This window comes from Meleagris gallopavo, chromosome 14 (assembly GCF_905368555.1).
Source record: "Meleagris gallopavo chromosome 14, MGAL_WU_HG_1.1, whole genome shotgun sequence".
In the NCBI taxonomy this organism is placed as follows: Eukaryota; Metazoa; Chordata; class Aves; order Galliformes; family Phasianidae; genus Meleagris; species Meleagris gallopavo.
The window spans coordinates 12,399,245-12,422,034 of record NC_139417.1 but is presented as its reverse complement, the minus strand read 5'-3'; the positions used below and the strand labels follow the sequence as shown (position 1 = coordinate 12,422,034).

Genomic DNA, 22,790 nt, shown 5'->3' with positions numbered 1-22,790 from the left:
AAGTGAAAAATGTGTAGTAAATCTAGATACTTGTGTTTAAGAATAAACAGTATTTTTTTGCTAATTACACTCATTCCCTGCTAGAATTATGCTCCCGTGGTCTTGACATCCTCTTCCAGCCAAGACATCACTGCTGCTCAGAAAAGGTCTGTCTTATCAACATTTACAGTCGGTTCATACTAGTTGCCATTAGGAAGTAGCACATTTCTAGTTGGCAGTTTACAGGTTCAATTTTGGACATTCACTCTACAAACATATACACTTAATTATCTGTTGCCTTACAGTGTTCACAGCATAAGTTACTTACTCTATATTTTCCAAAAGCAAGCTAACCTTGTTGATTTTATTGTTTTTGTTGTTTTCGGTTCCCAGAAGTGCATGTCTCAGTGTGTTGTGTTATTTTCCTAATTTTCAAGCAGACTGTAGTGAAGGGAAAAACTGCTCCATCCATACTACCTGATGGTTTCTATGAATGAATGATGCAACACCTACACAGTGCCATTTTGTTATCGGGGCATGGGTGAGATGGGAGGTCTGCATAATTTTAGCCCTGAGGTTGCAACAACGGGAGTATTAACTACTCAGATCCAGGTTGCTTGTATAATATTATTTTTTCACTTTGTGAATAAAACACCAATATTTGTATTTAAGAAAAGAGGCTTGTGAAGTGCTGTCTTAGAACAACACAACCCCGATATAGCCTATATCTAACTACTTGATGTTCCATCTTAGCATTTCATTAGCATTGCAAGCTTGTTTTGCACTTGGTTTCCCAGGAAATAGGAAGTTTAATGTTGAAAGACTTCAGGTCTACTGGTTCTGTCCTCTGGAGAGCTTAGAAATTACTTTTTTTCTGGGTACTGCCTCCTTTCAAGGTCTGTGATACTGGTACTGTGATAACTACTTGCTTTTCCTTTTTTAAAACTTGCTTTTCCTTCAACAGACATCAAAGGCAATTTGACCTAACTTACTTTTTTGAGGATTTGACTTGGAAATACAGATGACCAACTTGAAATGTAAGAGCTTTTTCAGTTTCATCAGAGCTGTCCTGTATTAGTCCTTAAGAAATGAGACTTTGAAATATAAATTTAAAATGGACATACCAGAAATTAATATTAAACAGTTATTAACAGAAGTACTCCAATATCCAAATAGTCTGAAATTTCCACTTGGGCTGCTTGCAGTGAATCTGTGAGATTCAACTGCAGTTTCAGTGAATGGATTTGACATTATAATGTGGATGAAAGTCACCACTAAAATTAAATGTTCTAGGATTCTTATAAATTTTTTAACTCACTTAATTTTCCTAAGCGTTTTACCCTATAGGATGAAATCTAGCATCCATAATATCCTCTGAAAACGTCTTTCTTGAGAATTGTGTTGCAGTTTTTTCTTCAACCTCGTAAGCAGGCAGAATTTGTGAAGTACAAGCAGGAAAAGAATATTAATTTTTTTTCCCAACATTCCAATCTACTGCTTTTTTGTTTGTTTTGTCCCCCACACACGAGGTGATATTTTATCTTTGCATTAATATGCATTTCACTGTGTGTGCAATGACTTTTTAAGGAACCCAACTCTACTGCACTGGTAGGACCATCATACTTCTGAAAACAAAAATCTGAGGGATCCAGTAGGTGACTCAGTTCTATTGTGAGGCTGAGCAGAAGTGTAAACCAAAGCTATATTAGAAGCAAAAACATCTGATCCGCTGTAAGAAAGTGCTGAGCATCTGTTCCTCTCTGAGATGGAAGTTTAAAAAATTTAAGTTGTAGTGACTTTACTCTGAAATCATAGTCTCATGAAAATAAAGGAAGAAATCGGATTTATTTAGGGCAGAGTTTGGAGCTGCAGTTATAAAATGCTTTGAATGTTTTAATATAAAATTCTCAGCCTGAAGAATTTGATTTCTTAAAATAATAAAACAAAAAAACCCCACCCAAACTAACAGCAAAACAACCCAGAAACACAGAAAACAGACCAAAACAACACCTATTCCCCCCCACTCCTCCTCCCTCCCCCCCCAAAAAAAAGCAAGTGAACAAGGGAAAAACAACAGTATGCTTTTTAAATGAGATTGATGTCTTCCTTGTTTGGGAGTTTAGTATAACAGAAATTGTTTGTCATGTAGGTAAATGCTGGTTCTTGGAGAATCTCAGACCTGAAAATGATTCACTGCTGGGGAGTCAGTTCTTCCCTTTCCTGGAACCTCAATTAGGTACCTCAGTGGTAGCCACAGAGCAGCTGATTTTCAACTTGGGTCCACAGTCACAAGAGCATGGGCTTGAGCTTTGTAGAAACCTTGAGTCAGCTTGTACGACCTATTTCCAGCAGCTAAATTTCATTAGAATATGGACAAATTGCATTCGGTGTTCTCCTAAAATTACTATCCAATCCAAGTAGTTGTGCTTGCAAGTTGTTATATACAGCAGAGAGTTGTGTTTACTGCTTAAGTAATGACAATTTAAAAATAAATAGACTATTTGTATTCCTGATTATTGTTTCTTGCATTAGGTGCTGTCAAGCTATCTGTGTCTCAGGTGTTGTCTTGTAAAATAAATGCTTTACTATAATGTTCTACAATAGTCATCAATTGACCATGACACCATAAGATTATAGAATAAGAACTTTCCTGTTTTAAAGTAAGTTACTTTTTCAGCTCAGAAAGTTTGATGTGGCTGTGAGAGAAGCTGTAGGTTTTAAAGCAGCTGACAGTAAGTCCTGATCTGCAGGATTTTGCTCTGACTGGGAGAGATGTGGTGGGATCTTCTCCTGGCTGGGGTGAGGAGGTGTGGGGATAGAGGATGGATGGGAGGGAGAGGTTGTACCAACTACGAAGAGAAGTGGTGTAAATGCATGGAGCTCTGCTTTGTAATAGTTGAGGGGCTTGTTGATAACTTACAGATAAATAACTCACAATAAAATGATTTGTAAAAGTCATTCTCTTTTACAGTGTTACAGTTTTACAGTACCGAGAAATGGTAGTACATCAGTAACTGAACCTTTTGCCTTCCTCACTCAGACTGGGGAGCTTGAAAGGAAGTATACCAGTGTATTATGAAGTATTTACATATAACATTGAGCAACTTGCATACTAGAATTTGGAAGATTAAGGTATTACTTGTGACCTAATCTGCCTTGATACTAAATAGGGAAGGAAAAATATCACATTTTTCTGGTGGAAGGTGTCTTTGCCTATAGAAGGGGGGTTGGAAGTAGATGATCTTAAAGTTCCTTTCCAACTTAAATCATTCTGTGAAATAATAGAGATGGGGTAGAGCAGATGGGATTATAAAAGGAGAGATGGCAAGAGATAAATTAGAACAGTTGTCCTACTTCATAAGCTTTTTTTTTTTTTAATTGTATGTCGAAGGAGGCAAGTAAGTGTGCAGAGTGAACATCTGATGGAAAGTGAACAAGTAAATGACTTCATAGAAGTCCAAATTCCTCTCTGAAATCCCACTGTCTTGAACTGAGAGGAAACATCCTGGAGGTTTATATGAGAGATGTGCTTTGCCTAGATTCAAAAAGGCTTCTGTAAGATGAACATTCTTCTTAAAAGCAGTGGTGAACAGCTCCTTAGGGATGATAACTAGTTGTTAGCTAAATAGTAGCTAATAGCTAAATAGTGCTTTTTTTCCTCCTCCTTAGTTTTGGCTGATGCTTTTAATCTCAGATGTACAAAAAACTAGAACAGAATTGGCATTGGGAAGAAAGGATGTTTGATGTATGTGATGTCACAGCATACAGAGTAGCAGAGTTAATTTTTGCTAACATGAAGTAATGGGGTTTCTACATTGCAGGTAGGTATATAATTTATGACAACCAATTTGGCAGTATTTTCTGATACAAAAACAGGTAAGGTACTAAAATTCATGCAATATAAGTAGCAGGTCTAATTTTCAGAAACATCACAGAGAAACACTCATGGCCTCTAAATTGATATTGAAAAGTAGTGCACTGGTTGCTGATCAAGAAAAAGCAAGTTATTAATTATTTTCTCAGAGTAAGATTCAAGATGTGCTCAGACGTAAGTTGTGAAAGTAGACCACTACAAATGTTTGTTGTTTTTTTTTGCTAGTTATGAAGATGAGGGGAAGCAAAAAGTGTTTGTTTTTTTGTTTCTTCTTAACATTTTAAATGAAAATAATAATAAAAAAATCTCCTGTGTGCTTCTATTAGCAGAATGTAATTTTCAGATGTGTTTAGTATCCAATAATTCTCATTAATGTTCATACAGATATTTAAAAAATAAAAGAAGAAAAGAAAAAATCTATATCCAGAGTGCAGCAAGCTGGCATTGTAATAGATTTTTAGCATTTTCTTTTCTAAAGAGATGTACTTATTTTATCAAAATAAGCAAAACAGAAGAATAAATAGAGGCACAGCTCTTAAAAGAAATATCAGGCCTGCCTGATAATAAAGAACTGTTCAAGAGCAGTTCATCCTTGGGAAACAATTTACCTCTATCATCTAGCCAAGGTCAGAGGCACATCCAGTTAATAGCTACATCAAAGACAGAGGCATAAATTAAGACAATGCTGTAACTTAGTTTGGGCAGAACATGAAAAAAGTTCAGAATTTGTTGGGTCTATTTTTGTGTGTGTGTGTGTGTGTGTGTGTGTGTGTGTGTGTGTGTGTGTGTGTGTGTGTGTGTGTGTGGCCTTTTTACGTGATAATTTTCACTGTTAATAATATTTCTCTCTCAGATTACTGTCAGGAAAGCCCAAGGAAATTGTATCTGGATTGTATTGTGTTGTTCCCAAGATGCTGCATCCAGTAGATGAAGATCTGATGTTGTTCACAGAGTTGGTATGTTTAGCTTTAAGCCTGGAAGTAATCCCACTGAAGTTAATTTGACTGCTTGCCATGAAGTAAAAGATGAAATTATGTTTTCTGTCCTCAAAAGCAGATCATTTCCCGTGCTGTAGGCATGTACATGTGTGCATGCATGCACATCCTAGCAGTTTGACTCTAACAGCTACTACTACTACAGCCAGTGTTTATGCATACACGAAGATACTAATTTTATTTGTCTTAAATACAAACATTGTTAAAGCCTCTAGTTGTGCTTGGTGTTAGCCGAGCAATGAAAAAGCTGATTGTGAGGGAACTTCTTTAGAAACTGACGCTAAACTTAAGGATTTAAATGCTCCCTGGTCCTTTTGTGCCCACTGCCCAGCAGACTGCTGGAAGCCCTTCTCATGGCTTATCCAGAAACTTGATTTTTATGTGATGCAATTATTTTGTCATGTGGCTTTTGCTAACTTAAAGAAGTCTAACATTTGAACCTACAGAATATACACTACAGTGGCACAGTTGGCGAACAGTTGGCTGAGACAAGATAATATGATTTTGAAGCTGTTGTCCCTGCTTACTGTAATAATAATAAAAAAAGTAGCAACAGAGAATCTGAAGTAAGCCTGAACGATCTTACCAGATGATACTGTTACCACATGATAAACCTCATTTTGTGTCACTTGGGACAATTGGGAATGTTCTTTCTGTCTGTTGCCTTTTAAAGAAGATAATAATCATGATGACATAATGTTTTGTTTTCTTCCACATGCCTGTGTGCTGTCCCCTTGCCCATCAATTGCATCTTTTCAGATTGGAGACTGACTGGGGCAGAGCTCATGCTGCTTTTCCTGTCTGTCCATGGGCACCAGTTCCAGCACTGGCTGCAGGAACAGTATTTGAAATAATATTGAATAGACAGCATAGACAAGGGCTTCTTCCTGGCTGTAGAGCCATCCAATTTACGTACCATAAATTGTAGGAGATAAAGTTTTGGGTGTATTTGCTGGTTCCCAGAATATGCAGCACTTTCTTGCATATAGGTGGGTCTCAGAAGTTTTATGAAGTTTACGAAATTGAACGAGGTTTTATTTATTTATTTTTTAAATCATGGTGGATGTGGTATAGGAACAGGAAGGAAATGTGGCTATGTTGATCAAAGTTGTCGGTTCTTGTCACTGGAGCACTTTTGGTATCAATTTTTAAAGGGTTTAATAAAACATAGGGGCTGTTTCTGTTCTTTGTAGTCATCTGGCTTCACTGAATTGAGGAAGCTACTTTTCATGTGCACCACAGTAATGAGAAGAGATCTGTAGATTCTCTTCTGCTGAGGATTTCAGCATCTGATAAGCTGTTGTTTTTTTTTTTTTTTCCTCTACACTGAGAAATCTGCAGTAGGCAATGGCCTCTACTTAAACTTCTTGAGGCACTGTTCGCAGCTTTTTCTGGCTAGGACAGTGGACTTCTTTGATATGAATTTGAGGCCAAATTCTTTGCTCTTGTATTTCTGTGGATGAGATACAACTCCAATCTGATCTGCTTGTTTAAGGAACGAGAGGATAATTTAGTCTCTTGCTTTTATTACGTATTCTCCCTTTGTAATTCTCTACATGCATATTAAAACAAAGCAAGACTGCTTGATTTTTCATGAGGCTAGGAAATAAAACAGTGCCATCCTTTCAAACCTCTTAAGTCTCCGTTGTGTGCTAAATGTGTAGGTAGTTCTGCTGGGTTTCTGAGATGCAGTCCTTCCTGGGGTGTGCTTAATGTAATTAAGGCAGCAAGGCAGCCATGTAGGGCAGGAGTTGGGCATGGGAAACAAGCAAGAATATCTCGTTGAATTGAAATGGAAATGAGGAGAGTGCACCTCAGCTGGCTTAGGCTGTCTGATTGCTGTAACTGCACTAGGGAAGGGAACTGAGCTGTGGATGAAAAGTAAAACTTGTTTTACCGTGGTTGTGTAAGGGAAGATGTTGAATACAGTCACTTCTGTTAAAATTAGTGCTGACAACTTTTCAGGAAGAAATAGAAAAGTGTTTACAAGAAACATTTTAAAACTAATTAGAATGGAAAGCATTTTCTAGGTCTGACACAGAAAAATAGTCTGCTGAACTTTTTTTTTTTTTTTCACTTCTCCCATTTATCAAAGAGATTTCTTCATCATATTGTGCATCTGTAGCCTTCAGAACAAATTCTGGCAAGAGCACTCAGCGTCACCATGAGAAAGAACCTTAGATATTTCCCCAGGATAGAAAAAAGCCAGCCCCTATCCATTCCCATTTCTTAGACAGAATGATGCCTTTAACGCTCTTTAATGAAAGTTTTTGTATGTGAGAGGAGGTTACCAACATCAGTCTCCATTGTTCTTTGATGTGCCCCAGAAATATTACAGCAGAAGTTAATAAAGAATAAATGGTAGGAACTGAGTGGCCCCACCAGCATTGTTTGTCTGGTCACCCTTAGTCAATTTGTTTCAGGGTGAATTCCCTCATACAGTGGAGCTGTTGAGTTTCTATGCAACTTTCTGTGTTTCTTTCTTTTTAATTTTACGTGTTAGTCTCTTGTACATCGGTGATTTTTTTTGTTTTACATCCACGATTACTATTTCACAATATAAGAGTATGAAGTAAACCGGTAACCAAGCTGCATCAGGTACCTCCATAGACTGGAAATAATGCTTCTCAGTCCTTTAGATACAACAGGATGGTTGGCATGGTGGCTGCTTTTCTGAGTGCTTCTGAACTGTTAACCATGGAAAAATCACTGGATGTAAACCTTTAGGTAGCAGCCATCACAGTCTGCAGGGTTATTTGCCTGAGGTTTGATCAGATACAAGAAAGCTAAGGTTTGCACCTCAGTGCACATCGTTCTTCTACCCACATAATTATTTGTCTATGAAGATGTATGTTCTAAAATAGTGCCACGATGCCATGAACAGGGAATTGATACATTTGACAGCTGGTCTCTAATGCAGGTATGGATGGAAACTCAGGTCTGATACAATTACATTTCAAAATAGTTCAAGTCCTAGATTAGGAATGAATGCTCTGCATTAGGAAACCTTATATCTTTCTAATTCTTAGCAGTGTGGATATAGAAATTAGAGCTCCCTCTTAAGCTTTTCCTAATGTTTTGATTCCTGCTTTGTGATAGATAAGGTCAAGTTTCAAGCCTTGCCTTAAAGTGCTGCTAATCTGTTTGTTCTTCATTTCTTTGCCTCCTTGCAGGAGGCTAGATGATGGCTATGAGCCTGATAGATTTCTGGGTTATTTCTTTCCTTGCTTCTGAATCTGTAGGGAATACAGAGCCTCCTGCCAAGACTTTTTTATACTCAGTCTTGTAGTAAAAAGTAAGCTGTATTTTAGCAAGAATGGAGTTTTCAAACATGAAGATGTACTTCTGCTCATGGTACAACACTGTGATTATTATTATAATGGTTCTCTTTAGGTAAAGTGAGACATTGTAACAGGGTCTTTTCATATTCAAAACTCTGGGATGATTAGAAGGAGAGCATAATAATGTTCAATTTTAAATCCTAAAGTAATATTTTAGGAGGTATTTTTGTTGCTTTTTCCAGTGCTGTTAGGAGTCACTAATCTTTTCCTATTTCACAACTAAATGTGGAGAACATATTTCTGCTCCTCTCCAAAACCTTACCCGTACTTTCACTGAAGTGGTATTTGGCATTGACCACGTCATCTCTTACTCTTTGGCCTCTGCTTTTTAGTCCATCTCTTAATACTGGGTTAGACTGCAAATTCTTGTTTTTGGCGTTCATGCTGAAGTTGCTGTCTAGCATTCTTGATTTGGCTAGGACCTTAATTTTGCTGTAATTCCACATCTTAATGGAAAGAGTGTAAAGAAAGTGGGGATGGGAGGCAAAGGGAGTGTATAAGTGTGTAAGAAACATCACTTTGCACAGAGAGACAGAGTAATGTATGGTGGTGGTAGTGGCAGCTGAATCTTTAGGAAATTTAGAACTGTATTTTGTGGAGTTTGTTGGGAATCTAATCTTAAAAAAGACTGCTGGAGATGAGAGAGGCCACTGCTGCCTGAGCTAGTTGATACAACTCCCCAAGGATTAATTAATTTTTCTGGTACGGATGGTGAGTAAGTGTACCCAGCAGTAACTTGGTAGCTGGTGAGTTGATGGTGTTCCAAACAATGTGGATGGGTAACCATCTGCCTTGTTTACTTCCACTTGAACATGCTTTGCCCAGTTCAAAAAAAGTAACGTTGGAAGAGGAGACTGAAGAGAGAAAGCCAAACATTTGCTTTGTTATTTACAGTTATTTTTGAGGACTGTTTGTGCTATAATCGGTCTTTAAATTTAGTTTTATACCTGACTGCAAATAAAGGCATGTAAAATTACCAGCAATTAGCCTTTCAACAGTCATCCGAAGATCTCTAAGTTAAAATTTGAAAGTAAATATAAAGTATTATTTTTCTCCTTGTAGTGGCAGACTTTTTTGGGAGTGAGAGAAGAGGACTGCATAGCAAATTTTTTTAAAAAAGTGCAGAGATAATGTTGATTAATGTGAGTTATTATGAAAGTACTGGCCTAGCATTCATAATAGAATCAAAGGTGTAACAGAAATTAAACTTGCATTTAATTTTAATTACAAATTACCTCATTTAATCATAGTACCCTACCATACCTGCCTCCCCAATGGTCGTTAACATGCTATTAAAATACCAAAATGTTGGTGTACTTGGCATATACAACAGAAAGATTGCTTTGAAAGCATTATTTTCCACCGGTGCCACCAGCTTAGCCTGGCTTCCACAGTCATGGGGATGAGGCCAAACAAGTTCCTCAGATGAATTCACGGTCAAATTATATCTCTCAGAAGAGTGTCTTAACTTGATTTGTTAAAAATTACTCTTCTTGGAAAATCTACTGCTCTTAGTAGTTTATTCTAGTGATAAATTAACCTCAAGGAAAGGAAAGATATAAAGGAGAGAATTACAAAACATGCTTAATTTCTAATCTGATCTTTTTAATAGTCTTCCATCATTAGTTTTTATGCTTAAGTATTAATAGATTTTGAAGACCTATATTAGGAAATGTATGCAGCTTGCAGCTGCCTTTACCCTCAAGTCAGTCCTCAAGATTTCCTTCAGTAACTGGGATAGAAGGAGTTCTGTGGCCTTTTACAAAATAATGTCTTCTAATTGATTGTATTTGTCTTTTCCCAAATGTTTTCCAACATATTTACCCGATTAAAAAAAATATATATATATAAATCCTGCAATAGTGCACTATTCCAGCTGTTGGTGCAGCAGAGCCAAGTTCAGGAAGCAGTTTAACATCCATTTTTTTGCTTGAGATTTCCCTGTGTGTACAGCCAGTGGTGTTGTTGACCTTTGCTGCAACATCTATGTGATTAATTCTCCTGACTGTCACTTCTAAGCAACTGATTCTCTGTGTAGTTTCCCAATATCTGAATACAAGAGTATATCTCTTCTAAGCTCGATATTGAGCCCAGTCTGTATGTCTCTGCTCAGCCTTCCCAGCAGATCCATTTTCTTGCTTACTGCCAATGTCCCCCTGTGTTTTAGAGTGTTCTTCAGCCTGTTATGTGCAAACTTTATCTGCAGTAAATTGTTTCAAATTACCAGTAATGCTAATATGGTTTTAAGAGCCAAATTCTGCAGTGTTTAGCTAAAAACCAGATCACTGTTATTTATGATTATTTATCAATGTCTTTTACTGATTTATTTTCACAAAAGTTCATTTTATATATTTCGTGGTAAATTCATATAATTCTACTTAATGAAAATGTCATGGGCTGCTAAGTTGTTCTGCAGAAGTATTTGTATTGTTTTGAAGATACAGTATTTTCTATCAATCAAGCTTTCAAATGAATTTAAAACATAAAATAAACCAGATTCCAGATAGCTAACTTGATTTGTATTAAATCCGTATCAACAAGAAGAAATTGTACTTTATTGGTCTTGTTCTCATGCATTTTATGCTATAAAACTAACATAAAATGTGATTGCTCCTGTAGTGTAGTATATGCACTGCTGATAGTGCCTCAGATAGTATAGTAAGATGATATCAGTCAATGTATGGTTACTTCTGATTACAGAAATCAGTTCTTGCCCTGAATAAGCAGTTCAAACAAACTGGGCAAATAGAAAATGAGTTAGCAGACTAAATTGGAAGGGGATTATTAGTTGATGCCCTGCATTCATATGAGGAATTTGGGGGAGTTGTATATACTAGATAAGAATTATATTTTCCAGTTTCTGTCTCTTTTCATATTATTCTGGAGATGAAGAAAGAATAGGATGAATCTCAAATAGATATTCTTGAGTGGAATAAGTATATCCATTTATGATTCACTGTTTTCCTCTTCAAGTCTGGTGAACTTTATGATACAAAAATCAGAAATCTAAGTCAAATAACAGTCTTACATCCAGGGGAGCCATACAGTCGGCTGCAGAGAGACGCTCTAAATTATCTCAAATAGTAAAATAAGTTATGAGTAATATACCTAGTTTAACTTTGTGTAACTGAAATGGCACTTAATTACATCAGAAGAGACTAGATCTACGATATTGATGGATAAATGGGATTTCTTAGATCTTGTCTGTTGATTACAGTGTGATCAGAATTTTTCCTTCCTGTTAGGAGGAATTTGGATTACGCCTTTAGTGAATGACACTGAAATATGGATGTTAACTTATGAACAGTGTTGATCCAGAAATAATTAAGTATTGCAATACTTACATCTAGTACATCCAGTAATTGTTTCCAAATACATATTGCGCTTAGGCATACCTGGTTATTTACATACTATTTATACAACAGTCATATTTTAAATGTCTTTACATGTAAACCGCTGCTGAGGTTTGATTGCTGATTTGAGATAATACTTCACTTGTGTTTGGAAAATAAATTCCTCAGGGGAAATCAATATTTGTCATGTCAGATTTCATACCTGTTGAGGGAAAGGGTTGCCTCTGGGGAAGAGCTGATCGTTCATATGCTACTGTATTAGCAGGATCTATTTGCAGAATAAAGGATGGCTCAGTCCAGATCCATCTATCATCCTGCACTCTTCTGTCTTTTCCCTGAATGCTCTGCACGAGAGTGGGTAAATTCTGCATTCTGAACGTGAGACAATAACAGTTGTAGCTTCTGGTGCGTTGGCTTGTTTTCTACGTAACCAATGAATGTTTGAGTATTTGTATGTTTATGTTCAGCAGGGTTTGGGAATAGAAATATATGAAATATAGAAATATAAGAAAAAAGGGGAAGTGTAATCAGCTGGGGGGATGTGCTCCGCTGAGTTTCCTCTAGTGTACAAACAGTGACAATATCTGCAGTAGAACTGCCTCTTTCAGCTGCCTCAGCTGTTGCTGAGTGGGCCTAGACATGTATGTGTGTGCATCCACTGTTTATAAATAAAAAAAATACTAATAACGTGCTCTGATTTTGTCTTCAGAACTCTCCCATAAAGTATTGTCCTCCAAATAATTCATATTTCTTCATTAAAAAACTTTATTATTTATTAAATAAAAAAATCCCCATTAAATATACATATTTCTTCATTAAATAAAAGGCAGTTCTGCAAACTTTAGCCAGACTTTTTTAATAGATGTGTATAGAGTGGGAATACAAATTTGCAGTTCCCAGTGATACTGTCCCCATCCAACTGAAGAGGATGGGCGCCTCCATGCGATTTCTGAATGGGCTCCCTCCAGGTGCCATTGTTGGGATCTTTGCTCCTGTTTGTCCCTGTGCACAGAACTGCCGGAAGGGAAGTGTGGCTGCACGCAGAAATAGCTGCTCCTTGCACTAGTTTTGAGTTTCAAAGATCACTTTTCAAGAGAAGCAATTATAGCTTCAGGGACTTCCTGTGAGATGATGCGACTCTTTCATCTTAGCACTCAGATCCCAAATTGCTAAATTTACAGAGTAGTTTCTTTATCTGTAATGCGAGGATTCCAAAAGCGTACTTCCCTACAAACATCCAGGGCACAGGTATAAGCTGGAAAGCTACTTCTAGGGATGTAGTGTGCTCTACATTCTGCTGAGGTAGAAGTGAGCATTCCGTGTAAACTATTCAAATGTTGGAATGCAGATTAGCCATTGCTATAGCAACCTCTAAAGTCTTCAGTTAAAACAATGAATTACAAAATCAGTCCTACATCTTAAAGGATATTAAGGAATTTAAAGAATGAAGCTTCAGGCTTTAAAGTTACCATACTGATCAATCATAGCTTGGAACTTACATGCTGAATGTAGAATAGAAGTATTTTTCTTTATGTTGCTATCTAATTGTTTCTCTTTACATGTAGTGAAATGCGTTAGAAGTGTTTTATGTGTAGGCAAAAAGCAACAACAAAATATCCAAGTGTTTCTGCTGTGTTCAGGAAATGTTCAGCTTTGTGGGTTTCTGTGCTTTAATGCTATGCTAGTAAGAAGCTGGAAAGTGAATTTGTGTTACTTACTTGTGGAGCAGATCCGAAGGGAGCGTATGGAGAGCACATGGAGTTTCTAGAAGGAAGAAGCTTCATTCGACTGCTGTAATTCAAAGTTAATGACCACGTTTTAAAATAAAAATCATTCATTGAGATTAATACTAAAGAACCTGGATTAACTCAGGCTAGGTTGTCAGTAAAATTGCTTCAGAGAGCACAAGAACAAGATTATTTGCTAACACGTATGGAGTATACTGCTCCATAAGGCTCATGGAGCCCTCATCCTCTGTACTCAAGTCTGGTGAGGCCATGCCTTGAGTGCTGTGTTCAGTGTTGGTCCCTTGCTCCAAGACATCGACACTCTGGAAGCAGAGTTCCTGCAGCTGCAGCTGTGGAGGAACTCTCCAAGTTTCTACAGATCATAACCTTGAAATACATTGTTTGGTTTAAGACAACAAATTTGAGATGTGAATATTTCTGTAGTGCGTTTTTTTTTTTTAATGCAGCGTTCATATGCTTGTGTTTTGTTGCTGTTTGCTTAAATTGGTTTCTTAGTGAATAAGTACCTCTTCAACTGAGAGGGAAAATGAGAAAGCTTTCTGTGGATTTTTTTCTTTAATTTTTTTCCTCCTGAAAGCTCATAAAATGAGAAATGCATGCGCATTATATTAATTCTGTGATTAAATTGTAGGCTTTACAGTTTGTTTGCTAGAAAATGTGAAATCATTTAAGACTTCTGGTTTCTGGATGAATTTCTAGCTTAGGTTTCTCAGCTACATTTTTCCCCTTTTCCCATGAATAGAAATTGTGTGACCCTGTACTTCAGTATATTCTAACAGATTTTAAATGAACCTTTTCTAAATTAGTAAAAGAAAATTAGAAAATTTCCAGGGAAATCCCTTGCTAGATAGCACATCTGTCAACGCATTTCAAGCTGGAGTAGTTTTCATCAGCTTCCATCAGCAGTTTTGTTCAAAAGTCGAATTGTTTGCTAAAGGCAAATACAATTATTTTAGAGTGTATCTCAAACTTTGGTCAAGTACCAAATATTTTACTGCTACAAAAGTAATGTCCCAAACTTATATCAACAATGAACTAGTTAAATAAAAGAAAAATAGCAGAAGCATCTGAAATGATGCACAGTAGTGTGAAAATCTCCTGAGGCATTCTGTAAGCAAAGTGAAACAGAAATGACTACACTTTCAAGTACTGATATTACGCAGAGATGTTTGTCTTCATCACTAGATGAAAATGTGCCATATTGTAATGTAAATTTGAATTTACTCCTAATTAAATATTTAAAAATTGTTATCTTTTTGTTGCCCTTTTGAGAAGATGGAATATTCTAGGTACAATATCTTACGGTTTTATATTACTATAAACATTGTTTCATATGTGTAAAATCTGTTGACAAAGTGTAGTAAAACACTGTTGACTTGAACAAATAATGTCTTCCAAGTACTCTCTGAAGACAGATATCTTAGCTGGAATATGGTAGATTTCACTTTCCTTGATCTAGTAGATGGTCAAGGCAATTGATAATTTTACAAGGATGAAATGTGAATGTTATTTTCTTAATTATTTGTTTTGTTAATTATTAAAGAGTAGGACAATTAGTCTCTGAGAAATCTATTTTTTCCCTTTTTTTTTTTCCAAATGATCAGTTAGCATGTGATCACTTTCAAATGGTAGTATATCCACAAATCTTATTGTAATTTGAAGTACATGACGCTGTCTAAGAGCTTGAGTGCCCCTTGAGCTGAAACAGATAGGATCTGGTTCTGGTCTTCTGTTGCTGGGTGTTACTCTAGCATTTGATGAGCAATTCGTATGTCACCTAAAAGAAATCAGGACTAGAAACTCTCTGGCTTCATAGAATTTACTACCATGAGTCTGATGGCAGGACTGTTAGCATGGAGCTCTTTTGGTAAGTTCCACCCCACTGTTGGCAGGGGCTGTTGCAGTGGTACCCAACACTTCCACAAGGTGCAGAAGGTTTTTTGGGGAGAGGAAGGTACTGGAGAGCATCCAGGGCAATGCTATTTCTCCCTGGCTCCCATGCACGCCTCTGGTTTAATTTCTGCCTATTTTCACAGGAACAAGCAAAGGGAACGTGTCAGTTGTTGTTATTTTTGAAGTTAGAAATGGAATGCCTGTGATAAAAATTAAAAGGAGAGTCATCCAATACATTCTCCCCTTCCCAGTCTCGTATGGTATTACATAGTATATGTTAAAAGAAGGAGCACTTGGACTATTCTGAGCAATTCCAGAGAGAAGGCTCGGAAGCAGCCCTGCTGAATTTACCAAGCCTCGCCAAGCTCAGTATTTTATTTCTTTAATGGAAATCTTTTTAACCGGCTTTTGTTCATTACCAGTTGTGCACGGAAATCAGAGAGCTTTGCAATGAGATCATAATTCATTCTTTGTGTATAAATGTTACGCATACAAACTGTGTGGAAGGAGTATGATTAATAATGCAAAAGGGAACAGTCAGAAGAGGATGTGAGCATTAAGGTTGGCATTGCAACCTAAATTCAGCTTCTCCTCTGCATATGCGTTATGAGAAAGTCTTTACCTGTATGAACACTTAGTACTTTTCCAGAAGGCTTCTTCCTTTCTCAGTGCACATGATGGACAGTCGTGTTAATGAGTGGCTATTAACGATGTTGTTTTATCCTCACTGTTTGATGTGTGGCCTTGAGCATTATTTACAGCACATCATTTAGGCCCTGCTCAGACATCAGAATTATTAATTTCCTCATATGCTTTTCTATGCTGCTCATCACTACAGTATCCAAGTGCTTCACAGGTTTTAAATTAAATTTATCTCCACAAAGCTCCAGTGAGGGAAATGGTATTATCTCTGTTTTACAGATGGGGAACTGACAGAGATTAAGGTCAGAAAAATTCACCAAATTTGGATGCGCATTTTAAGACTTAAGTTTGGATTTATGGTGCACTTCAAATTGCATCGTGCTTACTGTGTTCAGCTTCAGGTGTATTTTCCCCATATCTAGAAATCTATCCCAGCATCCCCAGTGTAAACTGAAAATTGACTTGGCATTGTTGATTGATAATAGGAAGTGTGTATTTCATATCTTGTGTAGCATCACAGAGTAACTCTGAGCCTTTTCTGAAAGTGGTGAAACATCAGAGTCATCTGCAGAGCAGGAGAGGCAGTGGCTCCTGGGGAAAGCACTACTACTGTAGGATTTCAATATTGGTCTGTTTCTTAATGTTTGCACATGAGTTGGGGTTAAACAAGCCATCTGAGTACTCATACTTTTTGCTTGGTTTTTGCACTGTAGAAAGATTAATTGGGAATATTGACATCTGTGATCCAGGTAATTTGGTGAAAAAATATTGAGAAACCACATTCCTTAAAATTTACCTGCTTTTTTTCTAGTGTATATATTCAGAGGGTCCTTCCAAATTTACTTTCATTTATATTCATAGTATATTTGGATTTCTTTCCTGTCTGGAGGGATTTTACATCCCAAAAGATTCAAGAGTTGATCCAGCAAAATGATATTCCTTTATTTAGGGAAAATTTAGTTGGCAGTTTGTATGTGTTGCTTCCTCATTTTAGATAGAAAACATGTTTATATGGTTCAGTAAGTGTTTTCACCTGTATTTTCTGGGTTGGCAATTTACTTTACACCAGCTCTTGTTTTAGGCTCGCTGGCTGCTGAAAAAGTAGCAGAGATCACTGAAGATAAGGTTGCAGTCCTTTACAGTCTCTCAATACCAGGTAGTATGGATTTGACCCAAGGCTAAATATTAGCGATCTGGGAGCTAACTTCAGAGGATTTGAATTTGATTAGATTGACCAAGGTAAAAAAGATTTTCCTTTATCCCTTTCTGGCAATCTGTGCTCTGTAGAGGCTCTCTGCTTTGTTTTCCCATTTGTAGTATATCTATTTACTTTTCCATAGTTCTTTGAAATCTTTGGCTGATTAGATGAGTGAAATGTTTCTTTCCCATCAGGGCAATGGCTATGTGTGTTGCAATTGCTGGACTAGTTAGATAAGCTGTTTCTTTAAATGCCTATTTGACATTAGCCTACATGTCACTTGTTATTAGACTACATTCACCCTGGTGTGTCAAGTGCGCAGATTTTGTGACATGAGAAGGCAAGTATACGTAGGAAGTCCGGATGTTTTGTTCTATCTGGGAAATGCACTTGCATAAGCCAATCAATTTCTTACAACAAGAGAAAATGAATTTTTCAGTGGGTTCAGTCAGTCTCATGTTTAAGTCTGTAACCACTTCTTGCTATTGGGAAAAAATAAAAGTTGTTGAGAACTTGGCTTTACTGAATAGAATCACCTACTGGGTAGCTTGTCTAGTCCGTACGGATCATGGAAATGATCTTTTAAATAATAAAGGCAATGCAAATTAAATCCATTATTTAAGAGGTGCAGTGGTAGTCCAAATCCTTCATTAGAAATAACCAATTTATCCCCACTTTCTGTAAAATATTTTATCTTGATACTCGAGCAGTCATGGCTGTATTGGAAAGCTGTGGAAATGAGCTAGCAGTCTCTTTTTAGAGTTATCTGTCCAGAAGAAACCAGTGCAGTCTGAGAAATTCACAAATAAATCAGAGCTTCAGCTTTGACAAATGTCAGCCAAATTCTTGGACCTACTGAGGGACCTCTGGCACAGCTCTCTGCCAGTTTGCAGAGCTTCAGCCTAGACATTCATCCTGCAGATTGTAGATTAAGATTTAATCACGTCTATAGATTTCTAATTACTCATGAATATCTTATTAGAAAGCCTTGCTGGCAAGGAACTCCAAAGCACTTTCAGTAGATTATACAGAAATTTGTTCCCGAATTAGTTGCAGAACAGTCATCTGGCACCCAGCTCTTCTTTGAAATGTTATCAAGTTTACTGACAAATGAGAACATAATACTGTCTCAGTTATTCCAGTTCATTGTGTGACCACAAATATTTTGTGTTGCTTTTCTTTCTTTAGTCTTGGAAAGTTAAAAAGAGTAATACTAAAACATTTTTGATCACATCTGTAGTGATCTGGAGTTGGAAAGGAAGACAGAAATGCAGCAAAAAAATATAAAATTATTTGCTTGGTTGTAGCTTCATTACGTGATGCATGCAATTCTGTACAGAGAAAGTTGGCCCAGGAATAATCACTGAGAATGCCTTCAAGAAAACAAATTCAGGAACCTTAAGGTACTTATAGGCAGATTCAATTGCATGCTTTTCTGGATATTTGGCAACTACAAATAAAAAGCAAGCTGGAGAATGCTGTGCATAGAGTTACAGTTCAAATTAGTAAATGCTGTGACATAATTATGATATAAGACCATAAATAACCTCATAATAAAGAAATTTCAGGAGGACATGTTGAAATATAAAATATTTTGGGAGATGCATGCAGCAGCAATTGCTTGAAGGGGTTGCACAGCTCCTGTTCTGTTTCTTCATTCTCCATTATTCCAGTTAGAGAGCCTAAGTTTCACAGTTGCTGTATTGGGTAACCATACTATGGCCTGTAGTTGTTTGTGGATAGATACCCTGTAAAGCATGAGTTGTGGAAAATCAGAGAAAACACAGGCAAAGAGAGGAAGCAAAGCCTAGGGAAGTGTGCTGCCTCTTTCTCAGACTAATTCCTTTACCCACAACCACCCTTCTTCACAGCAGTTCACTAAAATGTGCAGTCTGTATTTTTGAAAGATTTGCAAGCTGTTTTCCATGTTTACAGCAATTTCTTCTATTCTCTTTCTACTGTTGTTTGCATGCAGTTTGCAATCCTACTGGTTTAAATGAAGCAGAAATAGTAAGGAAGCCATGCACATTTGCATTTTGCTTGTGAATGTTGTATAAACCTTTAAAAAAAAGAATTCAACAGTTCATCTTTTAATTGTGTAGTGTATAATCAGTTATGTGTGTATACCATGGTAATAGTTATAGAATTAGACTGTACATTTAGAACAGTCTGTTATTCTGTTGCACATCCTTCTCCTACTCATTGAGGTGGGAGTGCCTTTATCCTCCCAGCTGTTACACATAGTGTTTGGCAGCAGGCAGCAAGCACCTCTGGCCTGGCTACTCATCACCTGCAGAAACCTGAATTAACCACAGCACTGCTGTCATTCACCTGACCAGGATGCTGTAAAGGGCCATGGAGGAGGACTTATTTTAGTGGGGGGAACAAAGAGAGTTATGGCAAAAAGAGAGACATAAATCCTTTGAAACAAGACTTTATTAATTCCAGTATACATGGAATAACATGGTTTAAATGGCTTTATTTTGGAATGCATGTGCATATATAAGATAATAATGTGAAAGGTAATGGGGTATCTTAAAGATTCCAACATCTAGCATTAAATGCAGATGCACCACACATAAATGTAAAGAGTCCATTATCTAGTTTTAGCTATATATAAATATAAATCTGGCAATGCATTTTCATTAAATGACTCTTCATCTGTATTCCTGAGGAACTCTTAAATGAAGTACAGTGCCTGCCTTTTCCTCTAAATGTTTGTATTGGGTTTATTAATTCAATAAGATAAAAAGCTTGCGGAGACACTTGGACATTGCAGGAACTGCTCTGTTTCTGGTGCTGTTAGTGTTACTGGGACTGTGCTGAGCTTAGGGTTGGGTGCTGCTTGGTCAGTCAGCCTTGCATGGATGTTTTCTTAGGTCCCTTGGTGTAATACAAAAGCTACAAGCAGGCAGTTGTAGATGGGGGAGAGGGGAAGGGGCAGTTCTGCAAATGGGATTGCAAATGGATGGTCTTTAGCATCATATATATTATGGTGCTTTGGTAGTATGCAACAGACCACAGTCTATTTTCATCTTACATGTAGATAATTTACCTTGATTGACCATGCTGAGAAAATGGCAATGTATTTAAATAGCAATAATTTTGATGTTTTCTTTGCTGCTAGATTAAGCAGGTGAAGCCACATGTAGTGGATTCAGGTCCATCATAATCTGCGTATGACGTGAGAAATCAGTACTTGTCAACACCAGGACTGGCTGCATGCATCACATTTAATGGGCTTTCTGTTTGGTAGCTTCTGTGGGTGGTGAAAATGGAAAATAATCATTCAAGCTTCTTTCAGTGCTATGTGTAGAGTTTTAAGTACCAACCTCACTGAGAGAAACTAGGCTATGACTGTCACACCTTTGCTAATTTTACAGTAATTCTTGGTTTTTCAGAACAGAAATAGCAGCAGAATGCTATATTTTGGCTCTAAATAATAGTTAAATCTTCTACAAGGATAGGAGTAGAGGATGTTGAGAGATATAGCCACTCCAGGGACAAAGGGATAGTAAAAAAAACCAGACTGATTTCAGAATAATATGCTTTCATTTTGTTACTATTTTAAAGTACTCTTTGATCAAAATGGCAACTCTGACTGCTTAAAACAAGAACATTCATTGCTAGTGCCAAATAATACTCTGAGTTGTGTGGATTTCATCCTTGCAAAGAGGCAGCAAGGGGGGGGAATGACTTCACAAAATAGGAAAGCATTACACAACGAGAGATAGCAGTTCTTCATTGTCTGTCATTCATTCAATATAATGCAGAATTCAGGTGTGTAAGTACAGACAGCCCATTCCACACAATCAAACTTTGGAAGAATGCCAGATATGCCTTTACTGATGTAATTGTGGAAGATAAAGGACAGTTTAGAAAATGCCATAGAAAAATCTGAAGTTAGCCTTAAGCATTATTTATTGAAGAATTACTTTTTTCCCTTAAATGGTGTGTGGTACAAGTTACCTTGTCTTGTAGATATTTGTATAAGGCTTTTTAAATATTTTGCTCTTTTGCTGTGTTTTTACAGTGAAACTGAGTAGCAGAATAAGGAGCATCGAAATTAATGAGAAGGTGACATTAATACTGGCAAATTTTAAAATATACTCAGATTGTTTCTGAAATATTAATTTACATTAGAACAGCAATAATGGCAATATAATTGGCTTTTTGCAAAATATGCACTTTAAGTTAGCAGCCCATTTTGCATTGTTGTGTTCTGTCCTCACAACCAAATTTGTTGTTCCTTAGGAGAGTGTTCACGTGATTGCTCAGTAAACGCATCAAACCTGGTTCCCAGCAGGCAGTGATCTCAACACCTATCTAAGAGCAAGTAGCTGTATGATGAAATAAAAGAGTGTGGTGGACTATCACCACTGCCTCTATTAAGCATCCTGCTGGTCTGTAAAGGCAGGAAGGCAGCCTGAAGAATTAGCGCCATCACCCCTTATGGGCCGTAGAGTCATTTGATACCATATTGTTCTTTACTACACAGCTGTGAAAAGCATACACCTATCCTGTGTATTTCATTCCATCAATTCTGCAGCCTCCATGGTTTTTAGCTCAGGTTGGATGGGACACGGAGCCTCCTGATCTAGTGGAAGATATCCCTGCCTATGGCGAAGGGGATTGGAAATAGATGTTCCTTAAAGGTCCTTTCTGACTCAAACCATTCTACGATTATAAAAGCACAAAACAAAACTGTCAACCCCTGAAACCAACCATACTTGGAGAATTGAAACATATGTTTAGATCTCAAAATGGTGATAAATGCATGAGTAGCATTTGAATATATGGCAGTGAATCTCAACATTTTGCTTAATTTTAGAACTCTTTTCTGGGTGTAAAGTAGAGTGCCAATATAAATTTGTGGTTTGTTTTGTTTTCTAGTAGAGATTACACAGATCTCAGATCCACTGTGGCTGTAAAATTAGTCTACTTGCAACATTAGCCTTTAGTACTGTATTCCCACCTACAATTGCAAGAACACAGCTTGAAGGAAATTTAATTAGGAAAATGAGGCAGATGAAATAGGCAGTGTAATGTATATGTGCAATATGAGGAAGAGTAAATACACTTTTCATCTGAATAGTCAGAACAGAAACTATGTTAAACTGGGCTGAAATTTTCTTTTATCAGAAATGGATTTCTTTCATTTTCTAACATTACTACCTAATTGTCCTCCTTATTACTGGGATTAGAAAGACTACTATCATTAAAGAAGAAACATCTTTTACCAATTATATTTAGATTTTGGTTCCACCTGGCAATGACCTCCTCATTACGAGAAGAATTGAATTCCTTGGAGGAGCAGACTTAGTGAGGTGATTGCAATCAGCTGGGAAACCCTGTGCACACACTATTTGCATCTTGTGACCTGCATGCCTACACCTGTACTGCATCAATTTCTGCTTGTTTGCAGGTCATTCAGGCAATGAGCAGGTAGGATTCAGATGACTTAGTAGCTGCTCTGCTGGAAGCGTTTTCCTGCCTCACTGCACTCTGGAATATTCTCTCCTTTTTGCAGTGTACTGCTGCACAACCATGGGTTTTTCTGGTTCACCCATTACTCATTTCCCTAATGCTTTTTTAAATATCTGTATTGATATCAACTAGAGGCAATCATACTTTACAGAAAAAAAGTACAAAGGATAACTAGGGTAGAAAGCAGCTTACATATGCCTAATAGATAATGAGTAATTGTTCAAGGAAAAAATCCCATAATCTCCTAATTTGAGAGGAAGGTGCTGAGAGGTCTGCAGTA

The 22,790-nt window shown here is 37.1% G+C and overlaps 1 protein-coding gene across 8 annotated transcripts in view; it reads left to right on the top strand.

Annotated features, from left to right (window-relative positions):
* Positions 1-22,790, top strand: part of FHIT (fragile histidine triad diadenosine triphosphatase) — a 512,252-nt gene that overhangs the window by 104,950 nt on the left and 384,512 nt on the right. For 3 of the 8 annotated variants that reach the window (XM_085235677.1, XM_031555606.2, XM_085235678.1), the window contains one exon: positions 4,707-4,809. The exons of 3 other annotated variants lie outside the window; for them this stretch is intronic. In XM_085235677.1, coding sequence (XP_085091803.1) covers positions 4,765-4,809 — 45 coding nt within the window. In that variant the 5' untranslated portion in view covers positions 4,707-4,764. Of the gene's footprint in view, positions 1-84; positions 147-943; positions 1,017-4,706; positions 4,810-22,790 lie in introns of all 8 variants that reach the window. 2 more of the 8 variants (XM_085235679.1, XM_085235680.1) reach the window with 2 other exon arrangements.